This window comes from Colobus angolensis, unplaced genomic scaffold (assembly GCF_000951035.1).
Source record: "Colobus angolensis palliatus isolate OR3802 unplaced genomic scaffold, Cang.pa_1.0 Scaffold37, whole genome shotgun sequence".
NCBI classification, from domain to species: domain Eukaryota; kingdom Metazoa; phylum Chordata; class Mammalia; order Primates; family Cercopithecidae; genus Colobus; species Colobus angolensis.
Genome location: NW_012117043.1, coordinates 1927045 through 1937035, shown reverse-complemented (window position 1 = coordinate 1937035; position 9991 = coordinate 1927045). Strand labels below are relative to the sequence as shown.

Below are 9991 nucleotides of genomic sequence, written 5' to 3'. Positions count from 1 at the left end.
AAAAAAAAAAAAGTAAGTAAATAGCATGATTTCAGTGTTCAGGGGTAACTTTGAAATGTGGCCTGTATACTAAGACTATAGAGCAACTTCTTGATTAGTTGATTAAAATTAGTCTGTTAAAAAAAAATCTAATAAATAAGAACTTCTCATTTTGGTAAAAGAAGACTAGAAAAACTTTAAAAAACATTCCTTACTCTAAAGAAAGGATAACTTTGGGAGATTTGAATCTCTCTAGGTAGTTTTAAACATGACTGTTGTAAAGATTTAGTGGAATACCTCTTTTTCATCTCTTAGGTTATCTTTCACCAAATCCAAATCCTTTGGTAAGTGTTTTATGTATTTGTAAAACTAAAAGCATGTAATTTGACCTTTTTTTCCTTTATCCAAAGCAGTGACTCTGTTATTTACAATTTTGTTTAAAAGGTTTTTTTCTATTGAAACGTAATTCACACACCATAAAATTCACCAGTTTAAATTCTACCACTCAACTATTCACAAGATTTTGCAACCATCACCACTGTCTAATTTTAGAAAATTTGGTCACCACAAAAAGAAATCATTAACAGTCACTCCATTTCCTCTTACCCTGGCTGACTATTTCCTCAGTTAACAGTATCTATTTCCTCAGTTTCTAGCTGACCATTAATCTACTTTCTGTCTGTATGGATTTGCCTAGTCTAGATATTTTATATAAATTGAGTCTTATACTGTATGGTCTTTTGTGACTGACACTTTCACTTAGCATAATGTTTTTAAGGTTCATTCATGTTTTGCTTGCATCAGTACTACTTTCCTTTTTAATGGCTGAATAATTTTCCATTGCAAGGATAATACTACATTTTGCTTATCCAGTCATCTGTTGATGAACATTTGAGTTGTTTCCACCTTTTGGCTATTATGAATAATGCTGCTGTGAATGTGGTTGGGCAATATTTTGTATGTGTGTTTACAGTCTCAATTCTCTTGAGTATATACTCAATTCTCTTGAGTATGTAATATGATAACCCTATGTTTAACTTTTTGAGGAATCGCTAAACTGCTTTTCACAGCAGGCGTATCATTTTATATTCCCACTACCAATGTATGAGGATTCCCATTTTTTCACCTCATGACAGCACTTTAAAAAAAATTATAGTAGGGTGCAGTGATGGGTGTCTATAGTCCCAGCTACTCTGGAGGCTGAAGCAGGAGGATCTTAATTGAGACCAGTTCAAGGCTACAGTGAGCTATGATCATGCCATTTCTCTCCAGCATGGGTGACAGAGCAGGACCTTGTCTCTCAAACAAACAAACTAACAAACATAAATAAATAAATAAATACGTATTTTAAAAAATTATATTGGGTATAAAGGGGTATCTCATTATGATTTTGGTTTGCATTTCCCTGATCATTAATGATGTTGAGCTTCTTATTTCATGTCTATTGGCATTTGTATATCTTTTGTGGAGAAACATCTGTTCATATCAGCTGGGCGCGGTAGCTCACGCCTGTAATCCCAGCACTTTGGGAGACCGATGCGGGTGGATCACGAGGTCAAGAGATTGAGACCATCCTGACTAGCACGGTGAAACCCCGTCTCTACTAAAAATACAAAAAATTAGCTGGGCATGGTGGCCCGCGCCTGTAGTCCCAGCTGCTCGGGAGGCTGAGGCAGGAGAATCGCTTGAACCAGGGAGGCAGAGGTTGCAATGAGCCAAGACCACGCCACCGCACTCCAGCCTGGATGACAAAGTGAGACTCCATCTCAAAAAAACAAGAAAAGAAATATCTCTTCTATCTTCATTGCCTTTTAAAAATTGGGTCATGTACCTTTTTATTGTGAATTATAATTTGGTTTTTAAAGCCGTTTTTAAAAGTTAACTTCATCCTTCTTTGTCATCAAGTTACACATTGTGTACTTTTCCTGAATGTTGTAGGTTCACTCAGTTATCCACTGAGTAAAGAGGTTAGGCTAAATTTTGAATTATGGCCTCATAATTGATAAGGCAAAATGCTTTTAATCTTATTCCATCCTGGAAAATAATGATGCTTTTATTTAAAAGAGAAGCAGTTAGCACTTTCTAAAAGGAAAAAAATAAATTACCTCTATAAAATAATCATTTTCTTTTCTTACAGACATTTGCTTCATCATTGTTTTCAGGCTTTGATGGATCATGGTGTTAAAGTTGCTTCAGTCTTGGCCTACTCATTCAGTAGGCGGTGCTCTTATATAGCAGAATCAGATGCTGCAGTAAAGGAAAAAGCCATTCAGGTTGGCTTTGTTTTAGGTAAGTAATGGTAAAACAGAAGTATTTTGTCCTGTGATGGACTCAGAATTAAACCTGCTAACAAAGAATTCTTCCAGGACTTTCCCAAAGTCTACATAAGAAGGTTATGAGGCTGGGCGCGGTGGCTCACGCCTGTAATCCCAGCACTTTGGGAGGCCGAGACGGGCGGATCACGAGGTCAGGAGATTGAGACCATCCTGGCTAACACGGTGAAACCCCGTCTCTACTAAAAAAATACAAAAACTAGCCGGGTGCGGTGGTGGGCGCCTGTAGTCCCAGCTACTCGGGAGGCTGAGGTAGGAGAATGGCGTGAACCCGGGAGGCGGAGCTTCCAGTGAGCCACTGCACTCCAGCCTGGGCGACAGAGCCAGACTCCATCTCAAAAAAAAAAAAAAGAAGGTTATGAGAAGAACATCAGAACCACTTAACCCTGTGCCAAAGCATTATACTATACATTTAAGTAGTATCTTTCTAAATCCTTATGACATTCCAACGAAGTGATTGTATTAATAACATTTTACACATGAGGAAACAGACTCAGAAAAGTTGAGTAACTGGCTCAAGTCACATAGCTAGTAGTAGAGCTAAGTTTAGATTCCTGTGTCTCTGTGATTCTATAATACATGTTTTTCTACCAGCCTCTTTCACCTGCTTACTGTAGACTGTGGCAGGGAACTTCATCCTTTTGGAGCCTCAGTTTTCCCATCTCTAAAATGAGGGTTATTCTGTATTTCCTCATGGGGATGTTATGAGGATAGTGAAAACAAATGTAAAAGCAACATAGTGAGATCTTAAAAATATGTGATAGGGACAGGCATGGTGGCTCATGCCTGTAATTCCTAGCACTTTGGATTACTGAGGTGGGCGGATCGCTGTCAGTAGTTTGAGACCAGCCTGGCCAACATGGAGAAATCCTGTCTCTACTACAAATACAAAAATTAGCTGAGTGTGGTGATTTTTGAGTGTGCCAGTAAATCCCAGCTACTTGGGAGGATGAGGCGTGAGAATTGCTTGAACTGCACTCCAGTCTGGGTGACAGGGAGACTCTGTCTCAGGGGAAAAAAAAAAGAAGGCTGGGCATGGTGGCTCTCACCTGTAATTCTAGCACTTTAGAGGGCTGAGGTAGCAGTATCACTTGAGCCCAGGAGTTCAAGACCAGCCTGGGCAACATAGCAAAACCTCATCTCTAAAAAAATTTTTTTAAAATAATGATAAATATAAAAGTAGTTAGAAAAATGTTTTGTGTGCTATACATGTAGAAAAATATTGTTTAATGTATGTATAATATTTTATATGGTTTTCACAAATCTGTATAGATCAGTGTGTTTCAGGCAATTTCTTATTAAAGTTTTTGCTACTTTTTTTGTTTATTTTGTTTTTTTATTTTATTTTGAGACAAGGTCTCTGTCACCCAGGCTAGAGGGCAGTGGCACAATTGTATTAGTCTGTTTTCATGCTACCATTAAAAACATACGAGACTGGGTAATTTATTTTTATTTTATTTTATTTTTTTATTTATTTATTTTTTTTTTGAGACGGAGTCTCACTCTGTCACCCAGGCTGGAGTGCTGTGGCCGGATCTCAGCTCACTGCAAGCTCCGCCTCCCGGGTTCACGCCATTCTCCTGCCTCAGCCTCCTGGGTAGCTGGGACTACAGGCGCCCGCCGCCTCGCCCGGCTAGTTTTTTGTATTTTTTAGTAGAGATGGGGTTTCACCGTGTTAGCCAGTATGGTCTCAATCTCCTGACCTCGTGATCCGCCCATCTCGGCCTCCCAAAGTGCTGGGATTACAGGCTTGAGCCACCGCGCCCGGCCGAGACTGGGTAATTTATAAAGCAAAAAGAGGTTTAATGAACTCATAGTTCCACATGACTGGGGAACGCTTCACAATCATGGCAGAAGGTGAAAGGCATGTCTTACATGGTGGCAGACGAGAGAAAGAGAGCCAAGAGTAAGGGGAAACACCTTATAAAACCATCAGCTCTCGTGAGACTTATTCACTAGCATGAAAACACTATGGGGGAACTGGCCCCATGATTCAGTTGTCTTTCACCAGGTCCCTCCCACAACACGTGGGAATTATGGGAACTATAATTCAGGGTGAGATTTGGGTGGAGGACACAGCCAAATCATATCATTGCGCCCCTGGCCCCTCCCAAATCTCATGTCGTCACATTTCAACGCCAATCATACCTTCCCAACAGTCCTCCAAGGTCTTATTTCAGCATTAACTCAAAGGTCCACAGTCCAAAGTCTCATCTGAGACAAGGCAAGTCCCTTTTGCCTGTGAACATGTAAAATCAAAAGCAAGTTAGTTATTTCCTAGATACAGTGAGGGTACTTGCATTGGATAAATACAACCATTCCAAATGGAAGAAATTGGCCAGAATGAAGGAGCTAAAGACCCCATGCAAGTCTGGAATCCAGCAGAGCAGTCAAATAATAAAGCTCCAAAATGATCTTTTCTGACTCCATGTCTCACATCCAGATCATGCTGATGCAAGAGGTGAGTTCCCATGGTCTTGGACAGCTCCGCTCCTGTGGCTTTGCAGGGTGCAGCCTCCCTCCTAGCAGCTTTCACAGACTGGCGTTGAGTGTCTATGGCTTCTTCAGGCACACAATGCAAGCTTTCGGTGGATCTACCATTCTGTAGTCTGGAGCACAGTGGCCCTCTTCTCATAGCTCCACTAGGCAGTGCTCCAGTGGGCACTCTGTGTAAGGGCCTCAACTGAGTATTTCCCTTCCACACTCCCCTAGCAGAGTTTTTCGTGAGAGCCCCACCCTGCAGCAAACTTCTGCCTGGACATCCAGGCATTTCCATACATTCTGAAATCTAGGCAGAGATTCCCAAATCTCACTTCTTGATTTCTGGGCACCCACAGGCTTAACACCACGTGGGAGCTGCTAAGGCTTGGGACTTGCCCCCTCTGAAGCTATTGTCTGAGCCGTACCTTGGTCCCTTTTAGCAAGTTTTTCTTTTCTGTCACATCCTGAGGCTGCAAATTTTCCAAACCTTTATGCTCTTTTTTTCTTTTAAAACTGAATGCCGACTGGGTGCGGTGGCTCACGCCTCTAATCCAAGCACTTTGGGAGGCCAAGGCAGGTGGACTGCTTGATATCAGGAGTTTGAGACCAGCCTGGCCAACATGGTGAAACCCTATCTCTACTAAAAATACAAAAACTAGCCAGGTCTGGTGGTGGGTGCCTGTAATCCCAGCTACTTGAGAGCCTGAGGCAGGAGAATCACTTGAACCTGGAAGGCAGAGGCTGCAGTCAGCTGAGATTGCCCCACTGCACTGCTGAGATCACCCCACTGCACTCCAGCCTGGGTGACAAAGCAAGACTTCATCTCAAAAAATAAAAATAAAAAATAAAAATAAATAAAACAATGCTTTTAACAGCACTCAAGTCACCTCTTAAATGCTTTGCTGCTTAGAATTTTCTTCTGCCAGGTACCCTAAATCATCTCCATCAAGTTCAAAGTTCCACACATCTCTGAGACAGGGACAAAATGTCACCAGTCTCTTGGCTAAAAGATAGTAAGAGTCACATTTACTTCAGTTCCCAACAAGTTCCTCATCTCCATCTGAGACCGCCTCAGCCTGTATTTCACTGTCCATATCATTATCAGCATTTTGATCAAAGCCATTCAACAAGTCTCTGGGAAGTTCCAAACTTTTCCCACATTTTTCTGTCTTCTTCTGAGCCCTCCAAACTGTTCCAAGCTTTGCCCGTTACCCAGTTCCAAAGTCGCTTCGACATTTTCAGATATCTTTATAGCAGCTCCCCACTCTGCTGGCACTTACTTATTTTATTAGTTCATTTTCACACTGCTGATAAAGACATACCTGAGACTGGATAATTTTTAAAGGAAAAGGAGGTTTAATGGACTCATGTGGCTAGGGAGGCCTCACAATCATGGTGGAAGGTAAAAGGTACATCTTACATGGTAGCAGGCAAATCAGAATCAGCCAAATGAAAGGGAAAACCCCTTATAAAACCATCAGATCTCGTGAGACTTATTCACTACCACAAGAACAGCCCCCATGATTCATTTGTCTCCCACCAGGTCCCTCCCACAACACGTGGGAATTATGGGAGCTACAATTCAAGAGGAGATTGGGTGGGGACACAGAGGCAAACCATATCAACAGTCATAGCTCACTGTAACTTCAGACTTGGACTCAAGCAGTCTTCCTGCTTCAGTGTCCTGAGTAGCTAAGACAACAGGCATGTGTCACCTTATCCAGCTAACTTTTATTTTTGTTGAGACACAAAATCTTGCTGCGTTGCCCAGGCTGTTCTTGAACTCCTGGGCTCAAGCATTCCTCCCAAACTACTGGAATTATAGACATGAGCCACTGCACTTGGCTCTTTTTTCTCTGTTAAACAAATTTTCTTTGAAGTGACTGTAGATTCATAGGAAATTGGAAAAGAGTACCCAGAGTTCTTTGAACCACTCCTCCAGCTTCCCCCAGTGGTCACATATCATTTAACTGTAGAGCAATATCAAAACCAAGAAATTGAAAAATGGTGTTATGCCATCAACTAGTCTACTGACCTTACTTAATTTTCACCAGTTTTTACATGCACTCATTTGTGTGTGTATATGTCTGTGCAGTGGATTCCATGTAGAGTCATACAACTACCATCACTGTCAAGATACAGTACTATTTGATCACCACAAAGTACTTTTGTTTTGGGTTTTTTTGTTGTTGTTTTCTGAGATGGAGTCTCGCTCTGTCACCCAGACTGGAGTGCAGTGGCGTGATTTTTGCTCAGTGCAACCTCCACCTCCTGTGTTCAAGCGATTCTCCTTCCTCAGCCTCCCAGGTGGCTGGGATTACAGGCATGCACCACCACCACACCCAACTAATTTTTGTGTTTTTAGTAGAGACGGGGTTTCACCATGTTGGCCAGGCTGGTCTCAAACTCCTGACCTCAAGTGGTCCACCCACCTCCGCCACCAAAAGTGCTGGGATTACAGACATGAGCCACTGCACCCAAACCCTACTTTTGTTTTTAACTTCTCTCATTACTGTGTGCATGTGCTGTGTATGTGTTTTCTCTCTTAAAGCATACACACATGTGCGTGTACATCCTTCCCAGCATATTGTAATAGTCATTTTCTATAATCTTTTCCTTTTTTTTTTTGGTACAGGGCCTCACTCTGACACCCAGATTGGAGTGCAGTGGCACAATCTCAGCTCACTGCAACCTCCACCTCCTGGGTTCAAGTGATTCTGCTACCTCAGCCTTGCAGGTAGCTGGGACTACAGGCATGTGCCACCACACCCAGCTGATTTTTGTTTTTAGTAGAGACAGGGTTTCATCATGTTGGCCAGGCTGGTCTCGAATTCCTGACCTAAGGTGATCTGTCTGCCTCAATCTCCCAAAGTGCTGGGATTACAGGCGTGAGGCACCATGCCTGGCCTGTTTAATCTTAGAATAATTATTTGTAGTACTCAAAGATAGGTTGCTGAAGGGACTTTAGAACATATTTTTTTTGAAAAGGACCCTCAGCATTATTCTTATTCTTCTTATTTATTATTTTAAGATGTGATCTCTCACTGTCACCTGGGCTGGAGTGCAGTAGCGTGATCTCAGCTCACTGCAGCCTTCACCTCCCAGGTTCAAGCCATTCTTCTGTCTCAGCCTCCCGAGTAGCTGGGATTACAGGCACTCACCACATGCCCAGCTAATTTTTTGTATTTTTAGTAGTGATGGGATTTCACTATGTTAGGCAGGCTGGTCTCGAATTCCTGACTTCCTGATCCACCCGCCTCAGTCTCCCAAAGTGCTGGGATTACAGGCATGAGCCACCATGCCTGGCCAGCATTTCTCTTTTAAATAGTCTTATGGAATGTCAGTAGCAATAAAGAATTGTCCAAAGAAAGTCTCTAAAAACTTGTGGTCTTGACTAATGTTAAGGATAGTTCTGTACGATCATGTAAAAATGTGTATGTGAGAGAAATTTAGTATCAAAGAAGATGAAAGGAAGACTAGTGTTCATTGAGGTCCTCTGTCATCTCCACATCTACTTATGCCAATCTGGCCACTGTAATGACCCACATAGATACCTTGAAGAGAGAACCAAGTCCTGGCAAACTCATAGTTATCAGTCTTAATCCTGCAGTTACCCAGAGAGAGAAAAAAATCATACCAGAAGAGTTGTGCAGACATCACAATAAGTTTTAGAACATTGTTACCACCCCAAAAAGAAAACGGTACCCATTAGCAGTCCCTCCCATTTCTCTCCCACATGAAGCAAACATCATCCACTTTCTGTCTCTATAGATTTGCCTTTTCTGGACATGTTATACAAGTGGACTCTTGAAATACATGGTCTTTGTGACTGGCTTGTTTTATTTATCAGAATACTTCCAAAATCCATCCATGTTTTAGAGATAGAATTTAATACAAATAATATTTGTTGACCTCTGGGGGCAGGGCATAGCTGAACAAAAGGCAGCAGAAACTTCTGCAGACTTAAACATCCCTGTCCGACAGCTCTGAAGAAAGCAGTGGTTCTCCCAGCATGTAGTTTCAGCTCTGAGAACAGACAGACTGCCTCCTCAAGTGGTTCCCTGACTCCCATGTAGCCTAACTGGGAGACACCTACCAGTAGGGGCTGACTGACACCTCATACAGCCAGGTGACCCTCTGAGACAAAGCTTCCAGGGGAAGGGTGAGGTAGCAATACTTGCTATTCTGCAGCCTCCACTGGTGATAACCCAGGCAAACAGGGTCTGGAGTGGACGTCCAGTAAACTCCCAACAGACCTGCAGCTGAGGGACCTGACTATTAGAAGGAAAACTAACAGAATAGCATCAACATAAACAAAAAGGACATCCACACCAAAACCGCATCTGTAGGTCACCATCATCAAAGACCAAAGGTAGATAAAACCACAAAGATGGGGAGAAACCAGAGCAGAAAAGCTGAAAATTCTAAAAACGAGAATGCCTCTTCTCCTCCAGATGATCGCAGCTCCTTGCCAGCAACGGAACAATGCCAGACATAGAATGACTTTGACGAGTTGACAGAGGTGGGCTTCAGAAGGTCGGTAATAACAGACTTCTCTAAGCTAAAGGAGGATGTTCAGACCTGTCGCAAGAAAGCTAAAAACTTTGAAAAAAGATTAGAAGAATGGCTTACTAGAATAAACAGTGTAGAGAAGACCTTAAATGACCTGATGGAGCTGAAAACCATAGCATGAGAACTACGTGATACATTCAGTAGCCAATTTGATCAAGTGGAAGAAAGGGTATTAGTGATTGAAGATCAAATTAATGAACTGAGAAGAGAAGTATAGAGAAAAAAAGAGTAAAAAGAAACAAAGTCTCCAAGAAATATGGGACTATGTGAAAAGACCAAATTTACATTTGATTGGTGTACCTGAAAGTGATGGGGAGAATGGAACTAAGCTGGAAAACATTCTTCAGGATGTTATTCAGGAAAACTTTCCCAACATAGCAAGGCAGGCCAACATTCAAATTCAGGAAATACAGAGAACACCACAAAGATATTCCTTGAGAAGAGCAACCCCAAGTCATGTAATTGTCAGATTCACCAAGGTTGAAATGAAGGAAAAAATGTTAAGGGCAGCCAGAGAGAAAGGTCAGGTTACCCACAAAGGGAAGCCCATCAGACTAACAGCAGATCTCTCGGCCGAAACTCTACAAGCCAGAAGAGAGTAGGGGTCAATATTCAACATTCTTTTT

At 42.1% G+C, this 9991-nt stretch overlaps 1 protein-coding gene across 1 annotated transcript in view; it reads left to right on the top strand.

The window, feature by feature from the left end:
• The window catches only part of APPBP2 (amyloid beta precursor protein (cytoplasmic tail) binding protein 2), a 101290-nt gene that overhangs the window by 31556 nt on the left and 59743 nt on the right, over nt 1-9991 (top strand). Inside the window, exon 3 of the mRNA XM_011953651.1 lies at nt 2117-2268. Within this exon, the coding sequence (XP_011809041.1) occupies nt 2148-2268 (121 nt within the window). The 5' untranslated portion in view covers nt 2117-2147. The remainder of the gene's footprint in view (nt 1-2116; nt 2269-9991) is intronic.